At 46.4% G+C, this 16,343-nt stretch overlaps 1 protein-coding gene across 1 annotated transcript; it reads left to right on the top strand.

Moving 5' to 3' along the window:
• Positions 1-5,255: 5,255 nt before the first annotated feature.
• Positions 5,256-15,641, top strand: si:dkey-28b4.8 (sarcoplasmic/endoplasmic reticulum calcium ATPase 2). The gene is made up of 24 exons (XM_057036370.1): positions 5,256-5,583; positions 5,862-5,981; positions 6,166-6,183; positions 6,286-6,368; positions 6,851-6,955; positions 7,562-7,700; positions 8,379-8,545; positions 8,961-9,116; positions 9,249-9,390; positions 9,860-10,026; positions 10,197-10,285; positions 10,429-10,531; positions 10,711-10,842; positions 11,023-11,145; positions 11,811-12,032; positions 12,109-12,220; positions 12,303-12,535; positions 12,616-12,836; positions 12,928-13,130; positions 13,347-13,432; positions 13,528-13,661; positions 13,731-13,848; positions 14,029-14,163; positions 14,251-15,641. Exons 2-24 carry the CDS (start codon positions 5,864-5,866, stop codon positions 14,428-14,430), a joined length of 3,186 nt encoding a protein of 1,061 aa, XP_056892350.1. The 5' UTR covers positions 5,256-5,583; positions 5,862-5,863; the 3' UTR covers positions 14,431-15,641.
• The last annotated feature ends 702 nt before the right edge of the window (positions 15,642-16,343 follow it).

Below are 16,343 nucleotides of genomic sequence, written 5' to 3'. Positions count from 1 at the left end.
TATATATATATATATATATTGTAGCGGTCACTTGTATATCATAATTCACCATCATTGTTCATATCTGTTCCATTGCCATAGTCCTGTTGAGCATTTTGCTATGTATGAGTTCCTCATTCGCTCGCGCTATTTGCCGACAACTAAGTCAGGTAATTTGGCACGGCCCCTTTAACGGACCGTGGGAGTTGAGGGGCGGGGGTGTGGTTTTTCCCGCTCTGATTTGATTTTTTCCTACTTCTTGTGGTGGTTTCAATAAAAGACACACACGATTGTGTGTCAATGGAAATCTAAGTGTATTGCCTTTACTTCGCAAACGCAACACTGGTGACCCCGACTCTCGCTGGACGTATCATTCAGTGACTTTTATTTTCGACCATGGCGACGAATGCAGTTTCATTGAAGCTGCCGGAGTTTTGGGAGACTTCGGCGACTGCGTGGTTTGCTCAAGCGGAGGCACAGTTCGCGCTGCGAGAAATCACCGCGGATGAGACCAAATATTATTATGTGGTTTCTGCTCTTGGGAGTGCTACAGCATCCAGAGTGGTAGGCATTCTTAAACAGCCACCGCGGGAGAACAAGTATGGCTTTGAAGGCTCACCTCTTACGAACGTTCGAACTTTCCGACGCGGAGAGGGCTAGCCGCCTTTTCTCTTTGCAGGGGCTGGGTGATTCCAAGCCTTCCGAACTAATGGACAAAATGTTAGATCTTTTGGGTGAACACAAGCCCGATTTTCTCTTCATCCAGCTTTTCCTGCGACTGCTGCCTCCCCAAGTGCGGGCTGCTTTGGCCAACACAGCAATCTCGGACTGCCGTGCGCTTGCTGCTGAGGCGGATAAATTCTTCCTTGCCTCCCAACCGACCTATGTGGCTGCGTTCCTCCCGGCTGGCGCAGACGGTCCTGTGGTTAACGCTCCCGCTTTCACAGCTGCCGCAGCGGCTCCTCGGCATCAACAGGTTTCTGGGCTGTGCTTTTTCCATGCACGGTTTGGGGTCAAAGCCAGGCGGTGCCGCCCTCCATGCAGTTTCACCGGCCCACCTCCGCAGGGAAACGCCAGGGCCGGCGCTCAGCAGTAGCCATGAGCGTCGGCCAACTGGCAGGCTGCTGTTCATCCAGGACTCTCTCTCCAGACGACGGTTCCTCTGTGACACAGGTGCTCAGAGGAGTGTCCTGCCAGCGTCGAAGTTGGACATGCTGTCCGAGTCCCATGGGCCCCCTATGGAAGCAGCGAACGGCAGCCCCATCCGCACGTATGGGGTGAGGTATGTGGAGTTGTGTTTTGGTGGACAGCGTTTTGGATGGAACTTTGTGACTGCCAAGGTGACTGTGCCACTGATTGGTGCAGACTTCCTCTGCGCTTTTGGACTTCTGGTTGATGTCAAAAATAGACGCCTTGTGGATGCAGTCACTTTCTGTTCGTATGAATGCACTCTTGGTGTTACAGACTCAGTCAGGCTTTCCAGCATGCTCCCCACTGCAGACATTTTCCTTCGCCTCCTCACCGAGTTTCCTGCTCTGACTCAGCCCACGTTTTCATCTGCCACGGCCAAGCATGGTGTGGAACACCACATCGCCACCACAGGTGCCCCTGTGCACGCTCGGGCCAGGCGTCTGGACCCGGCCAAGCTCTCCATTGCTCGAGCGGAGTTCGAGACAATGGAACGCCTGGGCATCATTCGCCGCTCCAAGAGCCCTTGGGCATCACCTCTGCACATGGTGGAGAAGCCGGGTGGGGGTTGGCGGCCATGTGGCGATTACCGCAGGCTCAACGATGCCACCACCCCGGACCGTTACCCTGTCCCCCACATACAAGATTTTTCCGCGCATCTGGCTGGGAAAACGGTCTTTTCGAAGGTGGACCTTGTCCGCGGCTACCACCAGGTACCAGTCCACCCTGCCGATGTCCCCAAGACAGCGGTAATCACCCCGTTCGGCCTGTTTGAGTTTTTACGGATGCCTTTTGGTCTTAAAAGTGCAGCACAGACTTTTCAGCGCCTGATGGACTCTGTCCTACGCGACCTGCCATTCCTATTTGTGTACTTGGATGACATCCTTGTCGCAAGCACGTCTCAGGCTGAGCACATGGCACACCTCAGGGCTCTTTTCCAGCGCCTCAGCCAGCATGGGCTCATCATAAACCCGGCGAAGTGCCAGTTTGGACTGTCTACCATCGACTTCCTGGGCCATCACGTGACACGGTACGGAGCAGTTCCCCTGCCGGAAAAGGTGGAGGCCATCGCGAGCTTTCCCCGCCCAGTCACGGTCAAAGCGCTCCAGGAGTTCCTGGGTATGGTGAATTTTTACCACCGTTTCCTCCCCCGGGCAGCGGACCTCATGCGGCCACTGTATGACTGTTTGAAAGGGGCGGTTCCCAAGCACATGGTTGACTGGTCCGACGTGCGACAGCGTGCATTCGAGAACGTTAAGGCTGCTCTGGCCAATGCTACACTGTTGGCACCCATTGCCTGACGCACCAATCTCAATCACCACGGATGCCTCGGATTACGCAGTGGGTGCGGTGCATGAACAATGGGTAGAAGGTGCTTGGCAACCCCTGGCCTTTTTTAGTAGGCAGCTACGACCCAATGAGCGGAAGTACAGCACGTTTGACCGTGAGCTCCTTGGCCTCTACCTGGCCATTCGCCATTTCCGTCCTCTGCTTGAGGGCAGGTCTTTCACTGCCTTTGTGGATCACAAGCCCCTCACCTTCGCGATGGCAAAGACGGCAGAACCATGGTCGGCTCGGCAGCAGAGGCACCTTTCCTACATCTCCGAGTTCACCACGGACATTAAACACCTGGCTGGTAAGACCAATGTCGTTGCGGACTGCCTCTCCCGGGCCGTCACAGGCGCTGTCCATGTGGGACTTGACTACGGACAGATGGCAGTGGACCAAACCACAGACAGTGATGTCCAGGCTCTAAAGTCTGCAGCCACGGGGCTGCAGCTGCGCGAGGTTCCTTTTGGGAGCACTGGTGTCACGCTTCTCTGTGACGTCAGTACCGGTCAGCTACGCCCTGTTGTGCCCACGGTTTGGAGGCGGCGTGTGTTTGATTCAGTCCACAACCTCTCCCATCCGGGGAGGAAGGCTTCTCAGCGTCTTGTGGCTGCTAAATTTGTTTGGCATGGGCTCAGAAAGGACGTCAGGGATTGGGCTGCCATGTGCGTCGCATGCCAGCGCTCAAAGGTACAGTGCCATGCTAGGGCCCCGCTGGCCCCATTTCCGGTGCCAGAGCGACGTTTCGACCATGTCCATGTGGACCTGGTTGGGCCTTTTCCCCCTTCCCGCGGCTGCACTTACCTCCTCACAATGGTGGACAGGACCACCCGCTGGCCGGAGGCGGTGCCCCTGCAGTCGGCTACCTCGGCCGAGGTGGCACGTGCGTTTATTGGGACTTGGGTTGCCCGTTTCGGTCCCCCTGCTGACATCTCATCTGACCGTGGCTCGCAATTCACCTCTGAGCTCTGGACTTCTGTAGGGGAGAGCCTAGGGGTGAAACTGCATCACACAACGGCATACCACCCACAGGCCAACGGCATGTGTGAGCGGTTTCACCGCTCCATGAAGGCTGCTCTTCGGGCGTCTCTGAAGGACAGTAGCTGGGTGGACAGACTTCCTTGGGTCTTGTTGGGGCTGCGCACCGCCCCCAAAGATGACCTGCAGTGTTCCTCGGCGGAGATGGTGTATGGAGAGCCACTGCGGGTGCCAGGTGAGTTTGTCCCCAACACTACAGCGCCTTGGTCTGCGAGCGCACAGCGTGCAACACTCCTTGATGCTGCCAAGGTTTTTGCACCCATCCCTGTTTCCCAGCATGGTTTGCCGCCATCCCATGTCCCACCGTCCTGGAGAGGGCAGACTATGTTTTTATCCGCCATGATGCTCATCGAGGCCCGCTGCAGCCACCTTATGATGGGCCTTTTCGTGTTTTGGAGAGCGGGGATAAGCATTTTCTGCTCGACGTGGGAGGCCGACCTGAACGTGTTACGATAGACCGCCTCCCAGCTCACTTGGACCTTGGTCAGCCAGTTGCCACAGCCGTGCCCCCGCGGCGTGGACGCCCCCCCGCTCGGCCCAGTCCTCTGAGAGGAACACAGATCCCTGAAAGCTCTGTCAGTGCCACTGACCGCCCTGCACGTCCTTTTTCCCCTGCTCCTCTAGCACCACCAATACCGCTTCGACGCACACGGTCTGGCCGGCCCGTTCGAGCCCCGACTCGTTGACTGTTATTGCTTTGCGATGGTGAATTCTGGGGGGGCATGTGTAGCGGTCACTTGTATATCATAATTCACCATCATTGTTCATATCTGTTCCATTGCCATAGTCCTGTTGAGCATTTTGCTATGTATGAGTTCCTCATTCGCTCGCGCTATTTGCCGACAACTAAGTCGGGTAATTTGGCACGGCCCCTTTAACGGACCGTGGGAGTTGAGGGGCGGGGGTGTGGTTTTTCCCGCTCTGATTTGATTTTTTCCTACTTCTTGTTGGTGGTTTCAATAAAAGACACACACGATTGTGTGTCAATGGAAATCTAAGTTGTATTGCCTTTACTTCGCAAACGCAACAATATATATATATATATATATATATTATATATATATATATAATATACCACACAAATATATATATATATACACACACAAATATATATATATATACAAATTTAATCCATCGGTAAAATAAGCACAGGATGCTATAATTCGGTATAACCAATTAAATAAACAGGCCAAATTCCCCTTTTTTTGTCAATACCTGATATTACTGTGTCGACGTCGTTCTCTTTAATAAACCCAACTCTGATTGGTTGTTGGAGCGATGACGGCAGGCGCACTAACCGTTGATTGGACAGGAGTTCTGCGCGAGAAAAAATCCTCTATGGTGATTCGTGAATTTGCGCGTCAATCACAATCTGTGGTTTAGGTTGCACCGCCCACTTACCCACTGGCGACGGCTTTCCGTGATGACGTTGTTGACAGATGGATCGGTCAAAGCTACAACTATAGACCCGACAATCCGGAAGTACGATAACCTTTCCTTTGTTTTATTCCAAAATGCAGCGCAAAATCTAACCACTATTATAGATGAGGGCCTACTCAAACCTCGGGAAATACAACTATTTTTTTAAATCACAGTCGGGAGGGTTTTTTTTTTGTTTGTTTTAGTTTTTTTTTCATAATACTGCGCCATAAGCGAAGTAATAGCTTTATTTTGAAAGGTCAACAAGGAAGCACCATGATGCTTTCTTTTCTTTGATTATTTTTAATCTGGAGGAGATTAAATATTAGTGATTCTCCATCCAGAAGCCATGGTGATGCCAAAAGCGTCCCTTTTCCAAAGTGTCAAGTCGGTTTTATAGAAATATTCGCCCAAATTTCGGTCAAAATCAGGGAGAAACGAGAAGAGGGTTTTTCTAACCTCACTCAGGAGCGGCTGTCATACTTCATCATCGGAACGGTGGTCAGGTTATCTGTAGTTTAAAAACATAGTGACGCCGCTTCTTTTCGTCTTTATGTGAATAGCAAACGTTTTTATTCTTGATCAAAGAAAGAGACGCCACTATAGGACTGACAGTCCTAGAACAGACCGGTAAGCAACCTGTTAATTTGTGGAGGATTTACATCATAGCTGTCGAGCTAACGGTGTCGTTAGCTAGTTTAGCTTATTTTACTATTTTACATTAGTTGTTGGTTAGCTAAGTGAACCTTTAGGGTGGGCTAAAATATCAGCTGCTATGGTCACTTTACAAACATCCATCTATTAATAAAACTCCATTGCAAATAAAGATTATATTAGCAGCAGCATATTGACTTTGAATGAATACTGATGTTGATGTTGTTGTTGTGTCATTTCTCCATCCTCCATAGTTATGGATAATGCTCATACAAAGACTGTGGAGGAGGTTTTGGCCTTCTTTGCTGTAAATGAGTCTACGGGTCTGAGCTGTGAGCAGCTGAAGAAGAACCGAGAGAGATGGGGGCCCAATGGTATAAATGAGCAAACTGCCTTGTGCAAAATATATTTGAATCCACAGAAATATGACACATTTCTACTGATGCAATTAATGATATTGTACAGCCTTTACACTACAATCGAATGAAGCTAAGTACGTGCTACCTCATACATGATTTGATGATGATGATGACACGTTTCCTCTCTTTTTCCTTTCAGAACTGCCAGCTGAAGAAGGTGAGCTGTTTTGGGGTCGCCTGTCTTTTTCTTTTATTTCCTCTGATTATCTTGCAACTTTTTGACCTCTCTATCATGTTTACATTATATTTTCTCTTACAGGGAAGTCACTTTGGGAGCTGGTCCTGGAACAGTTTGAGGACTTACTGGTTCGAATCCTGCTGCTAGCTGCCTGCATATCCTTTGTAAGCAAGTGCATCTATGAGGACAACACATATAACTGTCTGCTACAATGTTCCAAAACACCGGGGGCCCTTTTCAGAAAGCTTTGAGGATAAATGGGAACTCAGGAAAAGGAGGGCGAGCTCAATCCACTTTGAAAAATAAACCGATCTGACATGAAATAAATGATAAGCTAAATGTAAGCCCTACCAAATCACAGTTCCCTGTACATTTTTTAGTAGAGAAGGTAAAATGCCATTGTTATTTTCGGTAAAGCTCTCATAGAATCATTCTAATTTCAGGTGTAATGCCTGTAATAACCTGTGATATCAGAGTGATTCCATATAAAACACTCACATGGCTTAACAGCTACAACCGCTCAGTCTTTTTCACAGCAAGCCTGTTGGATTTGTGAGTGAGGGAGTGAGTGAGGGAGTGAACGAATGTAGCGCACGTGCAGACAAGCTGTTCATGGGAAGGAGCCATATGCTTCTCTTTGTTGCAGATGCTGGCTTGGTTTGAAGAAGGAGAGGGGACAGTCACAGCCTTTGTAGAACCCATTGTCATCCTCCTTATTCTCATCGCCAATGCCATTGTAGGAGTATGGCAGGTAGGGTGTGTGTGTGTGTGTATATATGTGTGTGAGAGCGTATTCTGTTCATATTATATTTCACAGTCCTATCTATTGCTTGCTATTGTTCTGCCGCAAATCCCAAGCTCCCTCAGTTTGCACTGATGTGTAATTGTAATGTGTGAGGTGAGCTTTACTGAACAGAAATAAAGAAAATTGAATATAAACATCTGTAATCTTCCCCATCGCTGCTCCAGCAGTTGTCAGTAACGATCTTCCATTTTATTGCTTTTTCCTAGTGTTGAAAAAAATGGGGGAAAGTTTATTTATTCCACTGTGCAGCTGAAGAGCTTAAACTGAATACACTCATCTCACTAAGGAGTCATGTGTGCTTGTTTGTCTCGAGGGACCACTGTAGACTTGGATGTCTGTTCTACTGGGACTACTGTGGATTAAGGAGATGAAGGAGCTTTTATTGTCATTATACACTTTATGTTATGTGGTTGAAGATGCATTTTAACGCGTAATTTGTTTACCCTCGTCTCCACTTTCGTCTTTGACAACAAAATTTTCACCAACACAAAACCACGCTGGAATTGACCAAGTTGAAAAGTGTCCCACAGACTCTGTCTCTGTGTCCTCCAGGAGCGTAATGCAGAGAATGCCATTGAGGCTCTAAAGGAGTATGAACCAGAGATGGGAAAGGTGTACCGTCAGGACAAGAAGAGTGTCCAAAGAGTCAGAGCGCGAGACATCGTTCCTGGAGACATTGTTGAGGTTGCTGGTGAGTCCATCATTAAAAAGGATCTAACCATGAGTTTTATCAGTTGTGTAACATAACAAAGATCAGGACCATACTCATTATGATTACATGACACTCGAACAGACCAAATTATTGCCTTAATTACACTATAACTGGACAACTGAGGTGCCTGTAACAGCATCGGTCCGACTAATATCAGAGTTCTCCATATCAACCAAGAAACCCAGATGTGCACATGCGCCACAACTCTGGCACAATGACTGTACAGGTACAGTTAACTGCAGCTGTACACAAAACTTTAGGTCAGCTGTGTGTCAACTACGTGTATTTGGATGCAAAGTGTAACTGAAGAGCATGTTGACCCAGTAAGGATACTGTGGTTCCCTTAGACACATGGTGCTATTTGAGGCTACTCTCAGAGGAAAAGGGTTTCAGACTGTTTATATAGTCATCTCCTTAATAGCTAATTTATTTGTTTGTTCTTGTTTTGAGTGCTTCTTTTTATCCTCTTCCTGTTCTCTTCAGACTACACTTTTTCTTCTGTGACTTTAGTATGAGAGTGTGTATCAGTGTATAAAATATAAGCTGAAATGATGAGGATGCATTACTATTATGATGATTGTTGCCAACGCCTAAAATCACTGATGATGTATGATAATGTGTTACTGATGGACCGTTTTGTCTTGTTTTTAACAACAGTTGGCGATAAGGTCCCAGCTGACATCAGACTGACCTCCATCCGCTCCACCACTCTGAGGGTGGACCAGTCCATTCTAACTGGGGAATCTGTGTCAGTGCTTAAACACACGGACCCTGTACCGGACCCCCGCGCTGTCAACCAAGACAAAAAGAACATGCTCTTCTCTGTGAGTCTGTTAGAAATAGAAACTGTTCTTGTCATTGTACTGTATACATACGCACAGACAGGAGCCCACATTCATCCAATCAGAGTACAAACATTTGAGTTCCAAATTGGGATTCATCCGAACACAAAGTGGGCTTTCAACTGAGAGGAGCCCAAAGATTGAAACCAGGAAATCAGTCTGGTAAAGATTGATTAATGGCTGCTTATCAACTGAGGTGAGGAGCAGGTGGGAGCACCGAGTGGAGGTGTCACTGTCTGATGGGATGGTGAGTGGGAGGAGAGTGGGAAATTCCTAAGCAGCAGGCAGGGCGGACTCTGACAACCGAGGTCAGACTGTGACCAGGGATCTTTTATTTAGCTTGGACAGTTTGTTTATGTGAGCAGCGGCTGACTCCCTGCCGGTTCCAACTGCCCAGGGGACCAACATTGCTGCTGGGAGAGCCATCGGGGTTGTGGTGGCAACGGGGGTGCAGACAGAGATCGGGAAGATCAGAGATGAAATGGCGTCCACTGATGCTGAACGGACCCCGCTTCAACAGAAGCTAGACCAGTTTGGGGAACAGCTGTCCAAGGTACGGCGATTTTGAGGATTAAAAAAAGCCCTGATTAATTAATAGCAATTTTATTTCATTTTCAGCACATCTAGGGGTTTAATTTTTCATGGTGTAATTAATGTTGCCTAACACTTTTGTGCTATCCTACAGGTCATCAGTGTGATCTGTGTGGCAGTTTGGGCCATCAATGTGGGACATTTTAATGACCCAGTCCATGGAGGTAGCTGGCTGAGAGGAGCTGTTTACTACTTCAAAATAGCTGTTGCATTGGCAGTAGCTGCGATCCCTGAAGGTTAGACATCCCCTGGAGCAGCCGTCTTTGCATAAAAATTAATTGTTACACTCATTTGTGTTCATACTGGTTCCATTTAGTGCTTTCAGTGCAGCAATGATCAGATGACAAAAGCAGGAAATGGTCAAAATTTTAAAAAAGATCTTCTACATTTATATTGTTGACCTTTTGTTTGATTTGATTCTTAACGTATTGAAGTCTCAAAGCACGGTTTTGGGCAGCCTGGGACTTTATATTACATGTTATATTACAGTGTTTTCATGTTCTCATGGCAGGATAAGCATGTCACCAAGCATAAATCATCAAACCGATGTCTTAAACATGACATGTATCTAAATGTCCTTCACAGTTAACAGGTCTCAGTCTATTCGAGCACCTTTGGGACATGCTGGATCAGGAGATTTACATTTACGGATCTGCAGCTTGACAAATCTGCCGCAGTTCTGTGATGCGTGCTGTTTTCTTTTAGGCCTTCCAGCAGTCATCACTACGTGCCTGGCGCTGGGCACCAGGAGGATGGCCAGGAAGAATGCCATCGTCCGCAGCCTGCCTTCCGTTGAGACCCTGGGCTGCACGTCCGTCATTTGCTCTGATAAGACGGGAACACTGACCACCAATCAGATGTCCGTGTGCAGGGTAAGATCGTTAGAATCTGTCGGCTTAATCAACCAAACAAATGATTTCCAAATCGTGGCATATCGCGCCAGCATTAATATTAATTAATATCTTGCAAATTTACATGTGTGTTCTTGTCAACATGACCTTAATAACCCTGTTGTATGTGTGCACTTGTGTTTCCTTATCAGATGTTTGTGGTCAACAGCGTGTTGAGGGACCAATGCAGATTGAACGAGTTCACTGTCACTGGATCTACTTACGCCCCCAACGGGGAAGTGTGAGTGACTTTAACCTCTGCAAAACACACTAATAATTAAAAATACGGTCTGACATATGTCTAATTAGTTTGTAGCACCATTTGGTGGTAACTACCATTATGAAATGTCTTGTTTTATTTCATATTTTTTTACATCTTTTCAGGTATAAAGATGACATCAGGGTGAAGTGCAGTCAGTATGAAGGCCTGGTGGAACTAGCCACGATCTGTGCGCTATGCAATGACTCTTCCTTAGACTACAATGAGGTTTGCAAACGCACAAATCCTTACATGATTTTATTAAATCTCTGTCTCATTAGATCGCTTAATGGCAGTCTGTGTTCTGTTCATTAAGTGAGAGTATATGAATGCACTGTGAGCTGTTTATATGATCTGTAGGCTGGGTCATGTAACGGGGTGTCTCTGCGTGTATGTGTGCTTTTCAGGCTAAAAGTGTGTATGAGAAGGTTGGCGAGGCGACAGAGACTGCCCTCTGCTGCCTGGTGGAGAAAATGAACGTGTTCGACACGGATGTGAGAGGACTGAGCAAGGCAGAGAGAGCGACAGCTTGCAATTCTGTAAGAGAGAGATAAAAATAAGAAAATTGTTCTTTTACCTCAAATTCTAACTGTTATTTGGTATTTTCCTTATTGTACCTTTAGCATTACATTAGGGTTTTGACCATTCTAGGATTAGATGTCCACTAAGAAAGCTTCCTGGCCTGGACTGCAGATGTTATGTTTGTTGTTTGTTTTCAGGTGATTAAGCAGTTGATGAGGAAGGAGTTAACGCTGGAGTTTTCCAGAGACAGGAAGTCCATGTCAGTTTTCTGTACACAAGATAAACCCAAGTCTGCTTCTGGAGCCAAGCTGTTTATCAAGGTAATTAAAACACTACATGTTGTGGAACCTGTGACTGTCCTGTGGTTATAAAGACCCCCCCTCTTAACCACTAACCCCCTTTACATTTATAAAATAACAGAAAAGAAAAAGCAAATGATTGTGTGACCAGCAGAGTTCTTGGCTAGTATCACAGCTTCAAATGTTTTTTGTAGCTTATCTTGACCTTCACTGTTCCTGTTAACTGACATGTCTTAATTACAAGGAACTGGGGAGCTGACAACACTTTGCTATCTTCTTATAACCTTCTCCTCCATTGTGGGCATCATTCATTTTCATTCTCAGAGTTCTTTTCAACCACTTACAGGAAGCTGCGGCTGCTGATTGTTGGGACAATCGGGGTATTTATGAAGCTGGGAAATTTGCATCTCACGGCCTTTTCTAACAATGAACCATAATTAAGCTGCCCGAGCAGGCTAATTAGCGTCTGATACCTTGGTCAAAGTTATCTGAGAGCTCAAACCTACTGGGGTTGTTATGCAGAGTGCTGCTTCCCCCTTTCACTGTATAAATCAAAAACCAATACATTCAAAAACTATCAAAAAGAGGGTTTTATGTTTAACGATGTCTTTGGCTCACCATTTCATCCTTCCCTTGCTGAACTGGTCACATAAACAGAATGTGCGTGCCCCTGTGTGTCCAATCAGGGAGCCCCAGAAAGTGTTCTAGAGCGCTGCAACTACATCCGTGTCAGCGGCTGTGCCAGGGTACCGTTGACACCAGCAGTTCGTGAACAACTCCTGTCCACTTTAAGAGACTGGGGATCTGGACGAGACATGCTGCGTTGTCTGGCTATGGCAACCAGAGACGCCCCCCCTGACCTGCGCTGCCTTAACCTGGAGAACACAGCTGCCTTCGTTCAACATGAAGTGAGGATTGATGACGTTTGTCCAGTTGTACTGCAACACTGAGAAACTCAACTAGTCCAACTCATCTGTTTCCCAGTCCGACCTGACCTTTGTAGGTTGCGTGGGCATGTTGGACCCCCCTAGAAAAGAGGTCCTCAGTGCCGTCCGAATGTGTCGACAAGCTGGCATAAGAGTCATCATGATCACAGGTAAGCTTGTCCACTCAGTTGTGCTATAACAACAGGGTCTTACACACTGAGTGGCTGCAGGTGATCTTGTTTTTGGTTCAAGGTGACAACAAAGGGACAGCCTTGTCGATCTGTCGCAGGGTGGGCATCATCACAGAGCAGGAGGAGGAACAGGAGGGTACAGTCATTTGCCTCACAGGCCGAGAGTTTGATGAGCTGCCCCCCCACCTGCAGCGGCAGACCTGCACCACCGCGCGGTGCTTCGCCCGCGTGGAGCCGGCACATAAGAGCCGTATAGTGGAGTACCTGCAGAGCCTCAACGACATCACCGCCATGGTGACGCCGCCGCCTCACGCTTGGCTCTCGCCTGTCCAGGCTCTCGCTGTAACTGCGCCCTACGCTTGTCTTCTCTCCAGACGGGCGACGGAGTGAATGACGCACCTGCTTTAAAAAAGGCGGAGATCGGCATCGCCATGGGAAGCGGAACAGCTGTGGCCAAGTCCGCCTCGGAGATGATCCTGGCTGACGACAATTTCTCCACCATCGTAGCTGCAGTGGAAGAAGGCAGAGCCATTTATAATAACATGAAACAGTTCATCAGATACCTAATTTCATCCAACATCGGAGAAGTGGTGTGGTTAGTAACACAGTCACGTCGTATAGGGTAAAAATATGTCTTTAACATGTAAATAGAGCAGTTAGTCGTCATTTCTTTCTTTCTTTCTTAGTATTTTCCTGACTGCTGCACTGGGCATGCCAGAAGCTCTTATTCCAGTCCAGCTGCTGTGGGTCAACCTGGTCACTGATGGTTTCCCTGCGACGGCTCTTGGCTTCAATCCCCCCGATCTGGACATCATGTCGCGGCCTCCCCGCTCGGCCACAGAGCCTCTAATCTCCAGCTGGTTGTTCTGTCGCTACCTCATTATTGGATGTTAGTATTGCCCAGCATAGAAATGCACCATGATTAAATAATTAAGCAATTAGAAGCATTTCAAACAGCGTTTTCAGTTTCAGAAACCTGTATTTTATATTAATTTGTGTATGAGTGGGTTAGAAGTTGACCATACTAGCAGATCCTTAAGAGCCCTGAGTAATTGACACTGCAGGAGTTCCCTTCTCGGAGCATAAATATTTCTATTTTTTGCAGGTTATGTGGGAGCAGCCACCGTAGGAGCTGCTGCCTGGTGGTTTATGGCAGCCCAAGACGGACCAAAACTTTCCTTCTATCAGCTGGTATTGTTTATTACTCCACTACACTTCTTGGTGGACAGTTAATAAACTACACAAACCCTCAGGAATATAATTACCTGGAACTGTGTCTTCCACAGTCCCACTATCTGCAGTGCAGTGAGGACCAAACTGAGTTCGCTGGTATCCAGTGTTCAGTATTTGAGTCTCCTTATCCAATGACCATGGCTCTGTCTGTCCTAGTTACCATAGAGATGTGCAATGCCTTGAACAGGTAAAAAAATGACTTTAATTGTAATCTGACGGTGAAAACTTCAATTATTCACTTTCCACGGCCGTTCAGTTTATCAGAAAACCAGTCCCTCTTGAAGATGCCCCCCTGGTCCAACCCATGGCTGGTAGGAGCTATCTGTCTGTCCATGGCGTTACACTTCCTCATTCTTTATGTTGATCCACTGCCGGTAAGCATGCATGTCCCAAGTGCTTATTTTGGTCCAATGATGGCCCAATGTGTGTTGTACAGTCTATTTTTCCTGTCTTGGGTTCACTTAAAGACCGTATTTGTCTAAAATCAGAGAAAAAGTTGTACATGCTGATCGAAGATGAATTGAAGCTATACCCTAGTTGACCTTTGTCCCCAGGTGATATTCCAGATACGCCCCCTGTCGTGGCCCCAGTGGGTGGTGGTACTGAAGCTGTCCATTCCTGTCATCATGATGGATGAGGTTCTCAAATTCGTCGCTCGCACCTACATTGAGCCAGGAAGCCAGATGCAGGTGAGGGGGCGGCGTTGGTGTTGATGACCAACGAGGGCTGTTTATCGGCTTGACGAGCTCTAACTGCCTTGGTTTTATTCGCCACAGCTCCCAGAAGAGGAAGAGGAGGCCCCACGCGGGCCGAGCACGGGCTTTCTGGGTGCCATAGTCAAGAAGTTCCATCAGTTGGTGAGGGGTGTGTCTTGGTCCTTTGTCCTGATGTCTGCGCCACTCGTGATTTGGATCTTCAGCCTAGATTCTGACATCACCAACATCTTCTGGGAGTAATGGAGGGACTGTGAGCCGAGGAGGAAAGGAAAGCACGGAGGTTAAGTTAAAAAAAAACATGAGGTGCTATCATTTGTTAGCTACAGTCTCATGCTCTTCTGGTTTTACTTTTGAAAGTGAAAGAGGCCTATTTGTGTTTTTTTTTATCATTTATTTATTTTTTTCTCTGCCTGGCTTTATTTTGTTCCAAAGAGGCTCTGTGACAGGTCAGATATAACAGTTGAAAACAGAAGGAAGCCTGGTTTCACCTGTGCAGTGAGGCAATACAGCGAAAATGCTGCGGAGTTAAAAGCGTCATTGTAAACTCTTGATTTCCTCAACACGTATTGAACACTGAAAAAGTCTCAATCTGAGTCTACATGTTTATTCAAAATGTACAGCGAGCTAGAATTTAGTCTCTCATGTTTCAGCGTCTTCAAACATTTTTTGTGGGTCTAGAGTCTTTTATTGAACTCGGAATTCCACCATTGACTACGTTCAACGCCATGGATAAGCACTCGCCACACATTTGGGGCTCCTCCGTTCCACAGTCTCAGCATGACAATATAATAGTGCCTCTCCAGCAGGCACGAATGAAAACCTCTCAATTAACAGCAACCTTATACTATGTTAATGTCTTGGCTTGCTCTAATCTGAAGTTTAAAAATCCTATTCTTAGCAGCTACTCTAAGAGGCGTTCCATGTAATCCCCCCCCCTCTTCCCCCCGCCCTGACATCTGATCTTTTGCATTAAAATTTCTACATGTCACAATCTGTTTTTACTTTCAAATGACAATTAGGCATTTGGGTTCGGCATTTTGAATTTGAGTCCGAGTTCATTTTTTGTTTCCGATCAGTTTTAAATTCAGTTTTAAGCAAAGAAAAATGTGTTGTTCGTTGAAAAAGCTTTAATATCCAAAGAATTAGCTCAATTTGGATGTCGTTCGAGAATAAAGAAGGGATTTGAGTTATTTTGACATTTGTTTGATATCCTGTATTCTGCTGCTCTGTTGTGAACTGTGATTTTATATCTTCGTTTCTGCTTTTCTGCTGAGTTCCTCCAACATGTTTTGGTAGGTTGAGACACTATAATATCCTAAGATAGCACTATTGGCATCCCTTTATCATATTTAGGCAGAGCAAATAAGTCTAGATATAGTTACAGAAAATCTTGCATTTTTGTAATATTATTTTGGTGTAAAAGCTTCTAAATAAATCCCAGTTATCTCCCAGCTGCATCAGTGTGATAAGTTGCTACTGCCTCAAAACTACACAAGCCACATTTGATGTCTGTATAGCACCAGTTGTAGCACCAGACCTTCAAACTGCTGGTGTGACGGTCTAAAATCATGCTAATTGTATATGTGAAGACTCAAATGGATCAACAATATACAAAAAAAGAACAGTGTCATGACATGTAAATCAAACTTCCCAGGCTTTAGAAATCAAAAGTCACATGACTACATGTATGCGTTTTTGCTCCTTTATAGAATAATATCCTCTAAAAAAATTCCAAACTAAAGTTCACATGTTCACCTGAACAACATACTTATGTACAGATACATTAAAAAATAACTAATTATATAAATAAATGGAAATTCAGCCATAATCTATGACCTGACGTTTCGTACAGCCCAGTTTATAGTGACTCGTTCTGTCTGCCATGTGCCTGTTCTGCCAACAGGTGGCGCTTTGACGCTCTCTATACCAGACATAACTGTGAAGGATCATGTAGTTTCCTATAAACACCAGGACACCTATTCTGCTGCTGTCCCAGCTAGTTTAATATTGACATCAGACACTCCCAGACATATGTTTTTACAACATATCATCATAATAATTCATTTTAACTGTTGATTTCCACTGGTTGTCATTCGTTCTATAGAAGCATTTATATTTTCTTTCCTTGCTCCTCCGTTGGGTATTAATCTACC

This window comes from Takifugu flavidus, chromosome 6 (assembly GCF_003711565.1).
Source record: "Takifugu flavidus isolate HTHZ2018 chromosome 6, ASM371156v2, whole genome shotgun sequence".
Taxonomy (NCBI): domain Eukaryota; kingdom Metazoa; phylum Chordata; class Actinopteri; order Tetraodontiformes; family Tetraodontidae; genus Takifugu; species Takifugu flavidus.
This window is presented reverse-complemented; position numbering and strand designations above follow the sequence as displayed.

Bases quoted from the DNA above. Each gene is read 5' to 3' on its own strand.
- si:dkey-28b4.8 (XM_057036370.1), top strand. From the start codon at position 5,864: ATGGATAATGCTCATACAAAGACTGTGGAGGAGGTTTTGGCCTTCTTT. The intron at 10,027-10,196 runs GTAAGATCGTTA...TTTCCTTATCAG, and splicing joins ATCAGATGTCCGTGTGCAGG to ATGTTTGTGGTCAACAGCGT. The intron at 13,849-14,028 runs GTAAGCATGCAT...CTTTGTCCCCAG, and splicing joins TTTATGTTGATCCACTGCCG to GTGATATTCCAGATACGCCC.